Raw genomic sequence first — 18,624 nt, forward strand, 5'->3', positions numbered from 1 at the left:
CCGGGGGGAGGTAGCCGCAGTGCCAATTTAAATGCCAAAGGTCAGCCCAAATCCAGGCTGGCTGCCAGCAGCCCTGGCGCGCTGGCTCCGTCCCAGGGCTTTCTGGCTGGGGGGAGGGGACCGGTCCAATCTGCCACAGCCCCAGGAGGGTGCAGCACAAGCCCCCAGCTCCCCAGGCAGGGGGCAGCTTGACTCTGGTGCAGCCCCCACCCCATAGGGAGTGGTGGCTGAGGGCAACACACACACAGCTGCCTTTCTCCCCCCCCAACCCCTGGGCCATGCCAGCCCCCTGCCACCAGGCCTGCGCATCAACTATGCTGGGTGCCCCAGTCTGTCCCACCCTGGGCAGGACGCCCCCCAGCAGATGCTGCTGCTGGTCATTCTGAGAGCCTCCCCCTTGTGTGGCCTGGCGCTGGGGAGCACCGGGACATTTCAAGCTTTAGGGGCGCTGCAGCCTCAGGCCGGCGCTGTGCTGGTTACGCTCCAGCCCCCTTTTCCTCACAGGCACAAGGGGTCACGTCATCAGGCCCCCGCTGCAGCCCCTAGCGGGGAGGCCAGGCTGCCGTCCCGCCCTGGGCCCCAGCCCCCAGCCAGGGATCAGAACAGAGCAACCCCAACCCTTTCCTTGGGTGTTTATTACAAAAACAGGAACACGAACTCGACTGACGCAAGACTGGGCGAGGCCTGAGCCCCCCACATAGACCTGTCCCTCTGGACCCACCCGCGGGGCTGCTGCAGCTCCAGGGCCGCCCAGCCAGCGCAGCAGACAGGCCCAGACGGGAACAAGCTGCCCGCAGCTTTCTGGGCCAGAGGGACGGTGCTTGGCACAGGACAGACAGGCGGGGGGAGGCAGGATTCTGCTGCAGCTGCTGGTGCGCTCTAGCCCTGGGGGCTGCTCACAGCAGCGTAAAGGCACCTAGGAACCACCCCCAGTACCAGCTCAACAAGGGGAGTTGCGCCCCAGCAGGCAGGCGAGAGGCCAAGCGCCGGCGGATGTCACTGCGGGGGGAGGTGACAGCTGGGGGGGCCTTCGATGACGCGTCTGGCCACCGCTGGCTCCGTAAGCAGCACCCTGGAGCCCAGGGCGAGTGGCCAGCCCCCAGGCAGCTGCGTGGTATTCACAGTCCTCACCGCAGCCCAGGGTGGGCCAGGCCTGACAAGCCAAGTGCCAGGCCAACATCCCCCAGAGCCGGCAAGGCACCAAAACCAGCTCCCCACGGTACAGCCAGGAATAAGGTGCCGAGCAGTGTCCGGCCCACCTCTGCCAGGCTCGGCCCCCACAGCAGCCTGTGCCAGCATGGGACAGTGCAGGGAGCTGGCATTGCACAAATAAATTAAGGACAAACTAGCGACCCAAGTGCTGCCCAGCGAGTCTCTGGGCCCCTCCTATCGCATGCTCAGAGCCAGGGCCGATGAGGCCACCTGGGAAATGGAGCAGCCATCTCCTCAGGAGCACGTAGTACCAGGGACTCTGGCCCTGGGGCCCAAACCAGACCCCAACAGCCGCTGTCCTGGATCCCCAGCCCAGCAGGCCGGAATTCTCACAGTGCTAGCAGGGCATGAGCCGCTGTGGGGCAGCCCCAGCCCACCACCACTCCCAGGGCCACGGCTGGTGTGGGAAGGGGCTGCTGAAGGCCACGGCCCGTGGGTGGCACACCAGGCCAGCAAGCTAGATGGAGAAGGAGCCGGAGCTGGGCTGACGCCGCCAGGGCTCAGTTGCTGGGCACAGTCTCTGGGGCGGGGGAAGGAAGCCCACGTCCAACGAGTTCCCCAGGCAGCAGCCGTCGGGCAGCTCAGCCCCTGGGGGCGTCTGTCCAATGCCCAGGCTGGTGAGGTACGTGTGCAGGAGCTGGGCAATCTCGTCCACCTGGGGGGAGCAAAGGCCAGTCAGGGCACCTGAGGTGCATGGAAGCCCAGCCCTGAGCCCCAGCATCATAGGCCCCATTCCCCAGGCTGGCCCGGCCCTCGTGGTGTCCCCCCCATTGTCACTTCCAGCCCAAGCCACCAGTGCCAGGCCGTGTTCTTGGGGGGACCCAGGCCTTGCCGCGGGGGCCTTACCCGAGAGCACTCGAAGAGCAGGTCCCTGTCTCCCACGGAGAGGTGGAAAGTGCTGCTGTCTGACACCCTGAAGGACGAGATGTGGCCATAGCAGAAGCTGTCCAAGGGCTCGGCCTCCCCAGGCTTGTACAGAGACACGGCTTTGGCCCCCACGCCCAGCCACAGGCGCTGGGGGCAGCTGCCCTCGGGGCTCTGCAGACACATGGGGAGAGTCAGGGGCAGCCCCTGGCCCCTCCCGCCTCCCCCGGCCACACTCCCAGCTGCATGACCCCCGGGGCCTACCAGCCCCTCTCCCACCCTCCGACCCTGCATCCGGCTCAGGCTGCTCATCACTCCCTGGGCAATTCAGTTCAGGGCGCGCTCGGTCTCTGCCGGGGCCGTTCCGGGGGCGGGTACTGGGAGCGGTACGCCCCTGCTGCAGAGGTGACAGAGGGGGAGAGCTGCAGGGACCCTGGCCCGGGGGTGGGGGGCAGGGGAGCAAACAGCCCTGCTGCAGAGATCCCGGCCGCGGGGGGCGCAGGGGCCAGACACGGCCAGCGGCAGAGATCCGGGGCGCAGGGGCCGGGCACGGCCAGCGGCAGAGATCCCGGCCGCGGGGGGCGCAGGGGCCAGGCACGGCCAGCGGCAGAGATCCGGGGCGCAGGGGCCGGGCACGGCCAGCAGCAGAGATCCCGGCCGCGGGGGGCGCAGGGGCCCGGCACGGCCAGCGGCAGAGATCCGGGGCGCAGGGGCCGGGCACGGCCAGCAGCAGAGATCCCGGCCGCGGGGGGCACAGGGGCCAGGCACGGCCAGCGGCAGAGATCCGGGGCGCAGGGGCCGGGCACGGCCAGCGGCAGAGATCCCGGCCACGGGGGGCGCAGGGGCCAGGCACGGCCAGCGGCAGAGATCCGGGGCGCAGGCGCCGGGCACGGCCAGCGGCATAGATCCCGGACGCGGGGTGGGGGCGCAGGGGCCGGGCAGGGGACTCACCGCGCGGAAGTCGACGTCGAAGAGGGTGGAGCCAAAGCCTGGCCACTCCCGCACCAGCGCCAGGTAGGCGCCCATGGCCTCCGCCCGCCCCATGCCCTGCAGCAGCTTCCACCGCTCCAGGATGGCGGCGGTCACGCTCGCACTCTCCTCCCGCAGGCGGCCGCGCAGCTTCTGCTCCCGCTGCGCCTGCTGCTTGGCCTGCGCCTGGCCCCAGGGGAGGGCGCCGGCCAGCAGCCCCGCGCGGAGGCGGGCCGGGGGGCCCCGGGGCAGGCCCGGGCAGGGGGCCCGCAGGCGGGAGCGCAGCGCCTGGGCGGGGAAGAGCTCCTCCGGCCGCGGCACGGGGGCCTGCGTGGAGAAGTCGCTGTTGAGGCTCTGCAGGCGCAGGGCGGCCAGGGACTGCAGCGTGTCCTCCGAGGCGGGCACGTAGCCCCGGATCACCATCTCGTGGGCCTGCCGGAGAGGGGCGGCTCAGCCGGGGGGGGCAGCCGGGGGGCCTCTGCCGGGGAGTGGGGGAGGGGCTCAGCTGGGGAGAGATGAGGGCAGCCCATTGGGGGGGGTGGCTCAGCCGGGGGGGCAGCCGGGGGGGGGGGGGGGGGCTCAGCTGGGGAGAGATGAGGGCAGCCCATTGGGGGGGGGGGGGGGCGGCTCAGCCGGGGGGGCAGCCCAGCTGGGGAGGAGCGGGGGCTCAGCTGGCGAGAGATGGGGGCAGCCTAGCTGGTGGGGGGGCTCAGCCAGGGAGTGGGGGAGGGGCTCAGCTAGGGAGAGATGAGGGCAGCCCATGGGGGGGGCTCAGCTGGTGAGAGATGGGGGCAGCCCAGCTGGTGGGGGGGCTCAGCCGGGGAGTGGGGGAGGGGCTCAGCTAGGGAGAGATGAGGGCAGCCCATGGGGGGGGCTCAGCCAGGGAGAGATGGGGGCAGCCCAGCTGGGGGGGAGGGGGGGCTCAGCCGGGGAGTGGGGGAGGGGCTCAGCCAGGGAGAGATGAGGGCAGCCCATTGTGGGGGGGAGCGCGGCTCTGCCAGGGAGTAGGGGAGGGGCTTAGCCTGGGAGGGGGTCTCAGCCAGGGAGTGGTGCAGGGCAGGTGGCCACCTAGGCAGGAACAGACCCAGGCAGGAACAGGGCCCCGGGGAAGGACTCAGCTGTGGAGCAGCCCCAGGAGTCGGAGCTGGGGGGGATGGTGAGCAGCCTGCCCCCCCCCGGCCCCACAGCCGCTAACCCCCCCAGCCCCCTCCCTCCCCCCGGGGTGTGGGCTCGGGATGCAGGCTGAGGGCGGCAGGGGCGGGTCCCAGGCAGCCGGCGGCTCAGCCCGGCCCCGGCTCCTACCCGCTCGAAGAGGAGGGCGAACTCCAGGCTGTCCCGGGGCACATTCTCCGTGTCCAGGAAGCCGTAGTGCTTGAAGCAGAGTCTCCAGACCGAGTCCTGCGTCGCCCCCTCCCCTGCCAGGCTGGGACAGACGACGCCCGTCAGCACCAGGACACACGGACACATCCCCGCCCACCCCCTGGGGCAGAGCCACCCCATGGACACGGGGCAGGGGCCCCGACCTTCTGCCCCCGGCTCTGCCTGCCTTCCCCTCCCCTCCCCTCCCCGGCTCCCTGCAGGGCCCCCTCCCAGCCCCTGTTCTTCGGGGGTGGGGGGGGGTCGCACCAAAGTCCCTGTCCACATTTCCCCCCCCTCCACTCCACTCCCTCCCCCTCACCACTGTGCCCCTTCCCAGCCCCCACTCTGCCCTCGGCCAGCCCTTATCCACCCCCTCCGCCCCGTCCCTCCCCCCAGCCGACGGCACGCGGGGACATTTACTTTTCAAACCTGGTGAGGACGTCGGCCACCAGCGTGGCCCTGCCCACCGGCCGCTCGTGGTGCCGGCTCTGCTCGAAAAGCGCAAAGACGTTGGGGCTTTGCCACAAGCCCAGACGTGCCACCAGCTCCCGGGCCACCTGGGGCGAGACAAAGGCAACCAAGGGGTGACCGCGGGCCGCCGTGCTCAGGGCTGCAAAGGGACAGAGACAGGTCACGGGGGGAACCCCAGAGGCCCCCCAGCGGCTCCCCCCTGCCTCCCGGCCACTAGAAACCTGCCACCCCCAGCAGGAGCCCCCCTCCACGCTGGGCTCCCCCACCAGGAAGGCCGGGGCGAGGGGCAGCCCCCAGCACTCACCTCCTCGGCCGTGGTGTGGGAGCTGACGGTCACGGTGCAAGCGGAGGCGCCAGGGCAGTGAACTGTGCAGAGCATGTCCTGCCGCCGGCTCAGCACCGCAATCTCGGCCAGCGAGGGCACGCACTCCCGCACCGTCGTCTTGCCCAGCGCCGCCCCGATGAAGCGCCCGTACGCCGCCATCTCCGAGCCGGGGAAGGCGCCCTCCGTCCTGCGGGAGGAGACCCGGGGGCGGCAGGGAATCAGAACCCTCCGACCGGAAGGGCCCGCAGGAGGTCACTGGGTCCAGCCCCCGCTCTCCCAGCCAGCCGAGCACCATCTACATCCATGGTTCCCGAGCGTCCGCTGAAAATACCCCCCAAAACCTTCGCGAACCGCCGCCGAGGCCAATTCTGACTGCTCTGTACGCAAGCATCAGAGAGAACAAGAAGTCCTGTGGCACTTTGGAGCGTAAGCTTTGTGGGCAAAGGCCCGCTTTGTCAGATGCATGGGGGGTTCAGAGGGGTATTTAAAGAGTGGGGTCCCAGGAAAAGGGAGGTCCAGAGCTGACAAGGTCTATTCATAACAGAGAGGGAACCGGGCTAGTCTATATACTATCAAAACAAAAAAGCAGTCCAGTAGCACTTTAAAGACTAACCAAATAATTTATTAGGTGATGAGCTTTCGTGGGACAGACCCACTTCTTCAGGCCACAGCCCTACCATGGAAAAGGAAGTCGAAACACTGGCTATAAGTCTGTTAGTCTATAAGGTGCCACAAGACTTCTTGTTTTTGAAGCTGCAGACAAGCTCGGCTCCCTCTCCGATACTTGTACTTCAGTCCTGAAGCAAAGAAATTTCAAAAATCGAATGGAGAGAGAAATCTCTGAGCTGCAATTTATTTACAAATTTGGCTCCTTCAACCAAGGATTAAACAGAGGCTGGGAGCGGCTCGCCCCTTACAAAAGCAGCTTCTCTGCCCTGGGTGTTAATATCTCCCCATTAGACTCTGACAACGGTCCCACACACCCCTGTCTGATCTGACTTGTTTTTTCCTCTTTTGATACCGACGATTGATAATGGGGCATTTCCACCTTGCTGAATAGACCTCGTCAGCTCTGGCCCTCTCTATTAACGGAGTCAACTTTGCAAACAAATTGCAGCTCAGAGAAGTCTTGTGGCCCCTTACAGACGAACAGACTTAGACTGTATTGCGACTTCCTTTTTCCATGTAATGACGTGTACAAAGCAACAAGAAGTCCTGGGGCACCTTACAGGCTAACAGATAGTTTAGAGCATAAGTCTGTAAAGTGCCCCAGGACTTCCTGTTGCTCTGCACGTCATTACATGAAAAAGGAAACCGCAACACAGATTTTGGAGCAGCCGTTAACATTACAGTAGACCCCCGAGATACGCTCAACTCGAATGCGCGTATCTCAGTTTAACACAACTCTGCTGCACTGGTCAGATTCCTGGCTCCCCGGAGCCGTGCAAAATTGGACATACGTGGGGTTGCACAAGGACTCGAGCCCTGCGTCAGTCGGGGGTCTACTGTGTTGGAAAGTATTTCACTTCCAAATAAAAATTGGCGGTAACTTTGCAATTTCTTTCAAACTTATTGTCCGTGATCATTTCGATTTATCTTTTCTTTGTCTCATGGACCCCCTGCAATACCGCTGTGAACCCCGGGGCTCTGCGGACCCTGTCTGGGAACTTCTGATCTAGATCATCCCTGTTAGATATTTCTCCAACTTGTTCTGAAATATCTCCAGTGATGGAGATTCTAAAACCTCCCTGGGCAATTTATTCCAGGGTTTAACCATCCTGACCGGTAGCAAGTTTTTCCTAATGTCCAATCCAGACCTCCCTTGCTGCAATTTAACAAACAAGCAACACCGATCACGCTGCCCAGAACCAGCCCCTTGATCCCAACCCCCTGAGCCACGCTACAGGGGAGGTAATGTGAGCAGCCTGCAGCTACGACCTTGGCTCTAGCTCTGAACCAAGGGCACCGGGGACTCAGTCCTTGCAGCTGCTCCATCCCCTACGCCCGACTGAGCCTGCAACAGCTCCTCTGGAGGTGCCCGGATCCTCCTCACACACTACAGCCTCGCCACATGGGCTGCTTCAGCAGCCAGATTTTCCTTCTGTGGACAGCAAGAAATACTGGGGCACCTTATAGGCTAATAGATATTTTGGAGCATCAGCTTTGGTGGGAAAGACCCGCTTCGTCAGATGCACAAGTGGGTCTTTGCCCACGAAAGCTCATGCTCCGAAATACCTATTAGAGCCTAAGGTGCCCCAGGACTTCTGGTTGCTCTTGAAGATACAGACTAACTCGGCTCCCTCTCTGGTCCTTTCGGCCAACAGGAGTCCAGCTTCCCACACCAGAGCTGGGGAGGCCCCAGGGCTGGGAAAAGCAGCACACGGAACTGCCTGCCACAAGATCCCCCTGCGCCTGAGGGCTGCGAAACGCCTGCAGGGGCTCAAACACGGAGGGAGGGAATGAGGGCAGCCAGCAGCCCAGCGAAGGGGGCACTTGTCGCTCTGCTCCGGTTACATACACAGCACCTCCTCTGGGGCAAACGCGGTGATGGGGTTCAGGGGTCCCCAAGCTCCGCACCCCGTCTGCCTGCAGGCAGGAGGGACTCTCACTCAGCGGGTAGAAGGGGAAGTTTACTAGGCGACAGAGGCCCAGCTCAGTACAGCCGGCAGAGACAGTCATTCCAACCCATCCTGGAGAGAGGAGCCCGGGGGTGCATCCCCCCCAGCCAGGCTGGCTGCCTTCCCCTCTCTCTCCCCAGCCTCCAACTGCCACCTCCCATTCAAACCCCAGCTGGGCTCCTCCCTGTGCTTCGTTCAGGTCAGTGGAGTTACCTGCCAGCTTAGGTTACAGCCCCGGGGGGTCACCCTGAGCTGCTGGGAGCTGCTCTGCCTGTCACATGCACATCCAGCCTGACTCCCACCACCCCGGCCCATCACACATGCACTGCCTCACCCGTGCCCAGGGACCCCACACCCCCACCGCAGAGCCCAGCTTACTCCCCCTGGGTGCAGCACCCTCCCCACCAGCGGCACCGCCCCCCACGCTCACCTGCCCAGGTGGAAGCGCAGGTAGCGCAGGACGGGTGGGGAGGGCAGGAAGGTGCAGCTCATGCAGGTGAGCAGCTGCCAGTAACGCAGGTCGCCCGGCGCCCCAGGCACCGGCGGCTCCGTGGTCTGCTTGACCAGCTGGCAGTAAATCTCGTCAACCAGGGGCTGCAGCTCCAGGCAGGTCTGCAGGATGCCCTGGATCAGGGGCTCTGGGTCTCGCGCCGTCTCCAGCTGCTGCAGGGAGTTGAAGAGCTTGACAGCTTCGTCCCGCAGGGTCCCGTAGCCGCGGGGGCCGGGGGCTGGCGGTGGACAGCGCAGTTAGTGGGGCGGGACCGGGCCGGCCGCGTTAGGGCTCAGCTTGGCCAAGGGTCCCTGGATCTCGCTGGCCCCAGCTCTGGCAGGGGGGAGTCGCCAGCACCTGGCACAATAGGCAACCCCTCCCCCCACCACCAAACACGCCCCCCCAGGCACAAGTGTCACCACAACCGCCCAGACGGGAACAAGCTGCACCCTCCAGGCTCAGGCACCGAGCCTGCCCCTCTGGCAGCTGAGCGCAGGGCAGTGCCCACCCCCGGGCAGGAGCTGGGCTGGGGGCACGACCCTTCCAGGGGGCAGATCCCAGCAGTCCCTGCCCCTCCCTGCCCTGCGTGGGCACCGCGCCCAGCCCTGGGGGCAGAGGGAGCCCAGCGGTCGCTGGCTGGCCCCCTTCCCCCCTCGCCAGGCGGGCTCCCAGGCAGCACCTTCCAGGCGAGCTGCCACCCGAGAACCACCGTGCGAGACAGAGCCGGGGGCGCCTGGGCGGCAGCTCAGCAGAAGGTGCTCCCAGACGTATGGCAGCCACGTGGACCAGGCCTGGAAGGAGGCGGCTTCCCCCCTCAGCTCCCCGTTCACAGAGCGCCGCCCCTTCCTGCCCAGGGAGCCCCATGCTCGGGGGGTGCCCAACTCTCCCCCGCCCCAGCACTCACACAACACCCACTGCATGCCGGCCCCCGGTCCCGTCCCCTCCCGGCCCAGCCGCCCCCACTCACCCCTCCGGTCGCGGCTGCCATAGGGGAAGGGCAGCAGCGGGGCGTAGAGGGGGCTGCTGGTGTAGCGCAGGACCGGGTTGCAGCGGTAGATCTGTTCAAGCATCTCCGGGTTCCCGCAGTTCTCCTAGGGCGGCAGGAGCATCAGGGCTGCAGGGGAGGCACCAAGGACGGTGGGGCCCACCACGCGCCGGAGCCTACGTGTGGGGGCGGGGGGTCCCAGGCAGCCAGTGCTTGCCTGGAAGCCCCTTCCCCAGCCGAGCTGGGAGACAGCCGGACCCGCGGCCGAGGGGAGAGGAGGGTCCCACGGCTGACTCCGGCGAGACCCCGGAGGCCCGTGCCAAGGGCCTGGCCGTGCCCCTGCCCCCCTGGCAGTACCTCAATGTCACGCATGAGCAGCTGGGTGGGCGTCTGCACCGGGGCCTTGCTGTGGATCACCTTCTGCGTGGCGCACGCCCAGTGCATGGCCTCGTTGAGGTGCTCGGTGTAGAGGCGGTAGCAGTGCTTGCGGCCAAACACCGTCACGCTCCAGTACCCTGCGAAGGGCAGAGCGTCAGGCCGGGCCAGCCCCCGCTCCCCAGGCGCGCCCGGGCCCGGGGTGGCACCGGGGCAAGTGCTGGACACCCAGCCCCATGTGCCCTTTCCCAGCTGCCCCTGCTCCGGGCAGGGACACCAGTGAGGTCTGTGCTCCCTCCCAGGCCCAGTAAGGACAACACCCGCCCCTGCCCCGTGTATCCGCACCGCTGGCCGGGGACCCGCCGCCTACCCGTCTCCTTGTACCTCTGCTTGTCCGGCCACAGCACAGAGCAGAGGCTGGTGAGCACCAGGGTGCCCAGTCGCCTGGCCCCCTTCTCGCTGCTGCCGTAGTAATCCAGGGAGTCCTGGGTCAGCACAAACCAGTACTTGCGGGGCCGGATCCAGGGGCCCTTCACGCCCCCCCGCACCTCCCTCTGCAGCCAGCCTGGGGGCAGAGAGACAGGGTGAGCTCCCCAGGGCCCCTCCGGCTCCCCGCCACTGGGCCAGTTTGCAGCCCCCAGCCCCACCACCCCCCAGGGTGCAGAGGAAGCGACTGAGCCAACCCCACCCCCGGGGGCGACAGGCGAGTCAGACTGAGCAATGGGCAGCCAGGACCCCCGCTCCCCCCAGCGCCGTCCAGCCCCTGGGGCTCCCCGCCCGGCTCCCGAGCCCCCTCCCCAGCCGTGAGGCAGGAGCAGGGCTGCAGACAGCGCCCCGCCAGCTACAGTCCCCCCCTATCCCGACTCGGGTGTGGGGCGGGGGGGTTTGGCTGGGAGCTGCTGCTCACCTCCGGCCAGCCCTTGTGCAGGACGAGGCAGCCAGCTGGGCCTGGGCCAGGCGGAGATGGTGCTGGGCCTTCTGGGCTCCCACGCCACAGGCCAGCGACAGCAGCCTCAGCGCAGGGCAGTGGGAGCCAGCGTCTGAGCAGCTTCGAGGCCCAGGCTCCCTGAAGGCCCAGGTCCAAACCCCAGCTGGGCCGGCTCAGGGCCAGGCCAGCCCGGAGCCCTCCCACGCACAGGGACGGGCCGTGGGAAGCAGGAACCTGCCCAGCGGCCTCTGCCCCCTGGTTCCCTACAGCCCAGCCCGGGAGCTCTGCCAGCTGCCAGCCGCTCCCCGCCGCCGGGCAATCCCCTGGCCCGCACTCACCTTTCACGAGCACGTCAGCATCTTCGTCCACTGGCCCCGGGCCCTGCTCGGTGATGAGGTTGTGCGTCTCCTCGGAGGCCGGCAGCGACCTGAGGCCGAGATGGGGGTAAGAGAGGGATGCCAGGGCCAGCCGCTCCCCTCCAGTGCCCACTGGAGCCCATGCGCCCTGAGCGGCACAGACAGGGCTCAGCTCCCTCAGCGGGGTGCACTTGGGTGGCAGCAGCACCACGCAGAGCCTGGCCCGTGGGGCTGCAGGCAGGGGGCAGTGCCAGGCTCTGGAAGGGGCAGCAGCCTGCCTGCCTTGCCCCGAGCTGAGTCAGGCTGTGCCCCAGGGTCTCCCCACCGCCCCCACAATGCTCCGGCTGCCCAAGTTCCACAAAGGGAGAGGCCCTAGCAGGACGGGGGGAGAGGGGGATTCATCCCAGCCCCACCTCTAGGTGTGGGGGGGGTCCAGCCCCACACACCTGACCTCTGCTGAGACTAGGAGGGGCCCTCAGCCAACACCCCCACCCCCCGCGACTCTGCTGCTCACACACAGCGGTGTGGGAGCGGGCGGTGACCCAGGCAATTCCAGAGGGAACTCCCCCCCTGCCGCAGACGGACGGACAGACAGACAGACACTGCCGTCCCCCCGCAGCCCTGCCTGGTGGGAAAGCAGCAGAGCCGTCGGATGCAGATAACCCCAGCTAAAAATAATCCGTTCACACTCACGGCCTGCCAAGGAATTCGGAAAATGAACCGCCAGGGAAAACGCTGGAGGCAGCAGCTGGGGCCGGCCCTGTTGCAGGCTCCGTGGGGCCCAGAACCTGCCCCCCCCGGACGCCAGGCTCTGACGCAGCCTTCGGGATCCCTCCACCGCGCCCCCCAGGCAAGCCCACGCCAGCCGGGTGCCATTTGACCCAGGCTCCAGCTCAGAGGGCTCACACGGGGCAGAGCCTGGGGAGGACTCAGCCCGTCTGGGCAGGGATGTGGGCTCAGAGCTCTGCCCAGGGCAGAGCACATGGGGAGCAGGGCTGGGGTATCACAGGGAGCGGGGCCCCGAGGGGAGGGAAGACTGGCAGGGGAAGGGCCAGGACAGAGCATCCTATTAGCAAAGGGAGCTGGGGCCCAGCTGGGCCTCTGCACCACCAGACCCCCCAGCCTGTCTGCGAGGCGCCGGGGGAAGGGGGCATTGCAGCAGAGTATCCCAGGCCCTGGGCTCATGCCGCCGGCAAGCCAAGGGGCCGCACCAGCCCCCTCCCCAGCGGCTGCTCCTGGCTGTGTTTCCCCTGGGCCCCACGCAGGCCCTTCTGGCATGGCCAGTCCAGTGCCAGGGAGCAGGACCAAGCCGGGCCCAGGCTGGGGTGCCCGGGGGCGGGGTGGGGGGGCTCCGAGCCCATTATACTCACCGTTCAGAGCTGCTGCTGGTGCGGACAGGCTGGCTCAGGCTCAACTGCAGAGCTGCCTGGGGGCAGAGGCAAAGTTAGAGTCCCAGATCCGCGGCAGGCGAGCAGACACCCCCACCACCCCCCGCCAGCAGCCACCCCCGGCCCAGCCCCTCCCGGGGCAGCTGGGGGCAGGTGGCCGCTGCTACCGCAGGAGCGGGGGACGCTCTGCCCGCCCCACCCCCAGCCGCAGGACAGAAGGATGTGAGGGAGCCGCAAAGCCAGACCCACCCCCACCAGCTGCGCTGGCCCCCGTGGCCTGAGGTGACCCCGCTGGGCGCCGTCCCCTGCAGCACTGCACAGGGGCGCCCCGAGGAACCCGCACCCGGTGCCACCGACTCCCCCCCAGCACCGTAGCAAGAGCCACTGGCTGAGTCCTCATCGGCAGCAGGACGGGGCCGGATGCTCCCCGGCTGCAGAGCCTGGCTCTGCCGATGATGCCACAGGCCCTGGCTCTGGGCCTGGGAGAGCCCAGACTGCTGAGCTGAGACGGGGGCGGCGGGGAGCACCAAGGGCGTCTGCAGAGCTCGAGCAGGAGGCACCCCCAGCCTAGCAAGTCCTAGTGATCCAGAGGGCAGGGGGAGCGCTGGAGGCAGGTGGGGGAAGGGCTCAGACAGCAATGGCCTGTGAGTCAGGAGTGAGGGGCACCGGCAGAGCTGGCGGGGGGTACCCAGGGCCGGGCTAGCAGGGGTGGCAGGTCGGGGGTTAGGGGCACTGGCAGAGCTGGGGGGGTACCCAGGGCCGGGCTAGCAGGGGCGGCAGGTCGGGGGTTAGGGGCACTGGCAGAGCTGGGGGGGTACCCAGGGCCGGGCTAGCAGGGGCGGCAGGTCGGGAATGAGGGGTCTTGGCAGCAGAAAAAGAACAAACCCCAACTAAGGAAGCCCCCGGCCCTGTCCACAAGAGAGGCGCCAATGGGCCGCTCGTGGGGCGGGGGCGCTGCTGGCGGCTGGATGCTCCGCCAAAGCAAAGGAGGCTGCAGCTAAGGACAGCGCGGAGACCGGGGCGGGGCGGGGGGGGCTCTCCAGCAGGTACCCAGAAGCGCTCAGCTGCCCTGCGGCACTAGCTGCACCTGTTCCCCACAGAACCGGAGCCCCTGCCCCGGCTGCGCCGCTCGCCGCGCTCCCAGCCGCCCGGGGCACTGAGGGTCTGGCCACCCCCCACACAGCTTCCCGGAAGATCCTCCGCGGAGCCTTGGCTGCCTCCCAGCTGCGGGGGAGCGGCGGGCTCTTTCCCAGCGATATAAATAGCAGGCAGGAGCCAGGCCCCAGCCTGCGGGGTTGGGCGGCTGCTCCCACGATGGGGGGTGCGGGGGGGTTTTCTAAGGACAGGGCTGCCCCCGACAGCCCCAGCTTCCCAGGGCGTGCAACAGCCCGGGCCTAGGCAGCTCCCCGGCACCGAGATCAGGCAGGAATCACACCCTTGCTTCTGCTGCCTGCCTCCCGGCCAGTCACCGGCAGGGCAGACGCTCAGCAGCCCTGAGAAAGGGCTCCTGCAACCTCACCACCCCACCCACTCGACCTCGGGCTCCCTGCGAGCCACAGCTGGGCAGCTGCCAGGGCACTGGGGCACAGCTCTGCCCCAGGGCAACAAGGGGTAAGCCAGCCACACCTGGCCGGTCCCCGGCCCTGCACGGAGCTGCCGAGCGCCTTGGCTGGGAGCTGGGACGACGGCCTGCCCAGCCAGGTGCTCACCAGGGTGCCAGCAGGGCAGCACTGGCTGGCACGCCCCAGCAGCACGTGACCCATGGTGGTTTGCTACAGACGGCCCCGCGTGGGGAGTCACAGCAGCCACTGCACTCAGGCTGGGGGGCCTCTCCTTCTCAGAGGGCAGGGTGGGGATTCTCCAGCCCCTTCGGCCTCCTCGCCCAGGCAGCCCCAGAGAAGCAGCAGGTTCCCCAGGCTCCGGAGCCTGAACTGTACCACGACCCATCTGCAAACACTCTGGGCCTGCCCTGCCCAGCGGCACCGTCCACAGCTGGCGGGGGCTCAGGGCTCAGCAGCGCTGGGTGCTGGCAGAGCCATGGGAAGGTGCTTGGTCGTGGCTGGCATTTCGCAGGCCTGGCTGGGCTCTGCTGCTTGGGGGCTGGGCCCCTCCTCCCAGCCATGGGATGTGGCACCCCAGGGTGGGGAGCTCTGCTCCACCACAGGCTCTGCCTCGGCGCCTGATGGACCCCGAGCCTCCTGCCCGGACGCGGCCCGTGCTGCTGTCGGGAGAGACCAGCCAGGCCAGGGCTGCGGCACCAGGGTCCGAGAGCAGCACCGGGCTGAGCCCCAGGACAGGCTGGGGAAGGGGGGACCCAGCACAGAGCCAGCAGGCGCCCCACTGCCAGGCCAGCAGGGACGGAGCTACCACACGCCGACTCCTGACTCATGGCCCCTAGCAGGGCTCTGCCCGCACCTGCAATCATGGCAGTAAACCCTGGGGAACGGCCTGGAGGCTGCAGCTGAAGAAGCTGCCTGGGCTAGACCTGGCCTGGTCTGGGCCAGCTCCAACTGCCCCTTCCTCCCAGCTCAACCAGCCAGCACCCACCCCTCCAACCCAGGGACCCCCAACCCCCCGCCTTGGGCCCTGCTGGCCTGGCCAGCCCCTCCCCCACCCACTGCCTTGGGCCCCACTCATCTGGCCAGCCCCCCGCAAACACTCACCTCGGGCCCCTCTCCTAGCCAGCCCCTCCCCCACCCCCTGCCTTGGGCCCCACTTGCCTGGCCAGCCTCTCCCCACCCCAAACACTCACCTTGGGCCCCGCTCCTAGCCAGCCCCTCCCCCAACCCCCTGCCTTGGGCCCCACTTGCCTGGCCAGTGCCCCCTGCCCCACACATGCACCTCGGGCCCCACTGGCCAGCACCCACCCCACACCTCAGGCCCCGTTCACCTGGCCAGGGTGCCCTCCCCCGCCCTCAGGCCCTGCTCGGGCAGTGGCCCCCCACCCCCACAGCTGGATGCCACCAGGAATTTGCAGGGGCACGTGGCTCTAACCACCAGCACCTCCCAGCTGCAGCTATGGGGCAGCAGGGGCACCCCTCGCTCCCCCACCCTCTGGTCGAGCAGCAGAACTCTGCAGGTCTCAGCCCTTGGAGCTGGGGCCATGCTGCAGTGCACAGAGGCGGCTGCTTGGGGGGTGGGGGTGGAGCATGGCAGCATGGAGCCCCCTGCTCCCCAATGTCACCATGCGCAGGATTAGGCCCCTGGAGCCTGAGCCCAGGTCGCCTGCCAGCTCCCACACAGTCTGAATTGTAGCACTGGCCTTCAAGAGGCAGATCGCCTGGGTCCTTCCAGGAGTCCTGCGCCTGGGACAGACCCCAGTCTCCTTAGCCAGTGAGCAGCAGTCGGGGGCCTTGGCCCAGGACCAGCCTGGAGCACTGAGCTCCAGGTATGGAGACCCTCTCTGCCCTCCAGGCTGCCCCCAGCTCCCTCCATCGCCTGGTGAGGACCGGGGCGCTGGCAGGGGACACCCCATTCGCTCTGCGGTTACGTGAGGAATTCTGGGCCCATTTGACAGCCCAGAATCCTCCGTATCAGGCCCAGGATAAGGCAGGTCTCTGGGGAGCCCAGGAGAGCAGTGACAGACGGGGGCAGCACAGAGTTCCCCATCCCCATCCACACAGACCACCTGGCTGGGCCAGGCCGGGGTGGGGTGGGCGCCCCCAGCGCGCCAAGTCAGCAAGGACAACCGGCGGGTCCCCCGCGCACACCACCGTGTGTGCAGCAGGGGCCCAGGTGGGCGTAACAGCCTCTCCGCACACTCCGACCTGTGCCACAGCCCCTTTGCCTGCCCGGTCCGTGACAATTCCCCAAGGGGAGGGGGCGAACCCGTGGCCAGGGGCACGGCAGGTGTGGGCTTTCAGAAAGCCTGGGACGAGGCCCCTCTCCCAGGGGAGCAGGCCCCAGGCAAACCCAGCCCTCGGCCTGCCAGGCTCTGCCCCGGGCACTCCTGAGACAGGAGGAAGACAGGATCCAGACATGCTTCCAGCAGCCTCCCGCCTCTGAGCCAGGCTCTGCACAGGGCCAGGAAGACAGAGGCCCTGCACCAAAGAGCTGTCAGCAAGCACCAGGCTCAAGCCAGTGCTCAGGGGAGCTCAGCATAGGCTGTAACCCCAGTCCCACCTGCTGGGAATGAGCCCACAGGAATTCAGCCTGGGACTCTGGAAATACTTATCCAGGGTGGCACGGGGGCTTGGAGCTGTGCCAGAAAATTGGGCCTCACCGCGCCCCCCCCAGGCCCAGCCAGCCCGCGACCGCAGAGAGAAGTTCAGCAACGTTTGCTGAAAGCCGCCCGGGCTCAGGGGTGCAGGCCCCGGCACGTCGCTCTGCAGAGCTGGGTGGGGTGGTGCCGCCTGCCCGGGGAGGTGCAAACGGGGTGAGCCAGTGCAGGCTGGGAAGCCAACTCGGAGAAACGTGGTGTAACCCGCCCGGGCGCAAACCAAACTCCCTGCAATGAACCAGGGCCAGACGACCCCCCTATCCCCATCCTGTCCCCCAGCCCAGACACACAGAGCCGCAGCCCCAGCCCAGCCCAGCCCCAGGGAACGCTCCCACCTCTTCAGAGGGGTCCACAGTGGCTTTCCGCCCCTGCAGCTGCCAGTGCTGGGTGAAGTAGCTCTTAAGTGCAGCACCACCTGCCAGAAGGGCCCAGGCTCCTTCCCTGCCACCCCAGCAGGGACAGAGCCTTGGCGAGAGCTCTGAGCCCCTTGCGCCCCCAACCAGCTCCCTCCCCCGGGGCTGCCACCCCCTGTACTATCGGGGTGCCCAGCTCCCAGGACCCGGGGTGCCCAAGTTTCCTGGCGCCAGCTCCCTCCCTTAGCGCCGCTGGGAGTGGGGAGCGCAGGGGCTGTGCCACCCCTTCGACAAAGAGCCGGGAGCACCCCAGGGCTGGGGGCGCCCACCCCACCTGCCACCGCGGCCTGGAGGAGGGGCTGCAGGGGCGGAAAGGTTTCCCCTCCTGCGGGGCTCGGTGTGGGGGGGTGCGGGGGAGCCAAGCCACGGGCCGAGGCCCCGGGCCGCTGTGCGGGAGGAGCCGCGCCCCGCAGCAGCGGCGCTCAGGGGGCTGCTCCCGGGATCGCGCCACGCTCCGGCCCCAGCGTGCGGGGAGGCACCGCGGGGCACCCACCGGGGCTCCTTTGCTCCGCAGCTCGAAGGACTCGTCCTCCCCGTCCGGCTCCCGCTCCGCCTCGCCGTAGTCCCGCCGGAGCAGGGTGAAGCCCTGGCGGCAGCACAGCAGCCACCACAGCCCCCCCGGGAACGGCATCTCCCCGCCCGGGCGCCCGCAGCCCCGGGCAGGCGCTGCGCCCTTAGCGCTGCGCAGCCCCGATCCGCCCGGGCGCCGCGGCTCCGCCCCCGGGCGCATCACGGGGTCCGGCCAATCGCTCGGCAAGCGCCCGAGCGGCCCCGCCTGCCGCCGGGGCCTCTTGCATCGTGTGCCCCGCCGCGCGCTCCCCACGGGAGATCCGCCCACTCGTGTCTGTGACCCGCCCCGCGGGGCCGGCTTCGGGCTGTGACCCCCCCAGCCCCACACCCCGGCGCCGGCTTCCAGCCGGGGGCACGTGGCCCGCTTGGCCCCGGGGAGGGTCTTTGCCTTCCAGGCTGGGACCCCGCTTGGCAGCCCACCCTGCCGCGGCAGCCTCTTCTCCAGCGCCCAGCGCGCCTCCCGGTGCCCCGTGGCGAGAGGCAGGTGCAGCAGGGCGGGGAAGCGGACCTCCCAGGGGCGGGAACGAGGGGTTCGGGGGTGCTGCGGTGCCCCCCCAGTTTTTGTGCAGCTTCCACACGCCGCCCTGTGCCCAGGGTCCTGGCGCTGGCTTGCCAGGACTCCCTGCCTGGTCCTGCACCTGCAGGACCTGTGCCGGGGCTCTTCCTCATCCCTCACAGGGGGTCCCAGCTGCCTCCAGCCACTAGGAAGGAGCTCAGCTTCTGGTTGGCACCAGAACCATGCCCAGGGTTCTGTTCGCAGCCAGGGTCCCAGCCTCCACCGGGAGCTTGGCTGCCAGCCGTGGCTTCCTTAATCCTGTCTCTATTTCCCATCCACCCAGAGCCACAGACCCCTTCCCAGCCCCAACTCTGGAGGGTGGAGTGGGGTGGACAGGACTAAGTGGGGGATGAAGACGACTGGTTTCCAGCCCTTGCCCCCCACACAAACGTACAGTAGGAAATGCTCCCTGCGCTCTGAGAACCTTGCAGGGCAAGGGGTGCCTGTGTGTACCAGGGTCTCAGCCAGCAGCTCCAGAGGACTTAGAAAGCAAAGCCGCCCTGCTGAGACCTGGGTGCAAAGGTCT

General features: G+C 68.0%; 1 protein-coding gene across 3 annotated transcripts; it reads right to left on the reverse strand.

The window, feature by feature from the left end:
• Positions 1-616: 616 nt before the first annotated feature.
• PLEKHH3 (pleckstrin homology, MyTH4 and FERM domain containing H3) lies at positions 617-17,665 on the reverse strand. 3 transcript variants are annotated; one of them, XM_074979189.1, is made up of 13 exons: positions 17,466-17,665; positions 12,323-12,378; positions 10,935-11,023; positions 10,039-10,233; positions 9,651-9,808; positions 9,276-9,399; positions 8,249-8,546; positions 5,180-5,387; positions 4,825-4,961; positions 4,348-4,468; positions 3,028-3,372; positions 2,059-2,250; positions 617-1,867 (listed from the first exon to the last, which is right to left on the reverse strand). In XM_074979189.1, the coding sequence occupies exons 1-13, from the start codon at positions 17,601-17,603 to the stop codon at positions 1,670-1,672; spliced, it is 2,259 nt and encodes a 752-aa protein (XP_074835290.1). In that variant the 5' UTR covers positions 17,604-17,665; the 3' UTR covers positions 617-1,669. The 3 variants fall into 3 exon arrangements, with proteins under 3 accessions (XP_074835290.1, XP_074835289.1, XP_074835288.1); XM_074979188.1 differs by having other exon boundaries at positions 3,028-3,477; positions 4,834-4,961; positions 17,466-17,664; XM_074979187.1 differs by having other exon boundaries at positions 3,028-3,477; positions 17,466-17,664.
• Between the last annotated feature and the right edge of the window lie 959 nt (positions 17,666-18,624).

Source organism: Carettochelys insculpta, chromosome 28 (assembly GCF_033958435.1).
Source record: "Carettochelys insculpta isolate YL-2023 chromosome 28, ASM3395843v1, whole genome shotgun sequence".
Classification (NCBI taxonomy): domain Eukaryota; kingdom Metazoa; phylum Chordata; order Testudines; family Carettochelyidae; genus Carettochelys; species Carettochelys insculpta.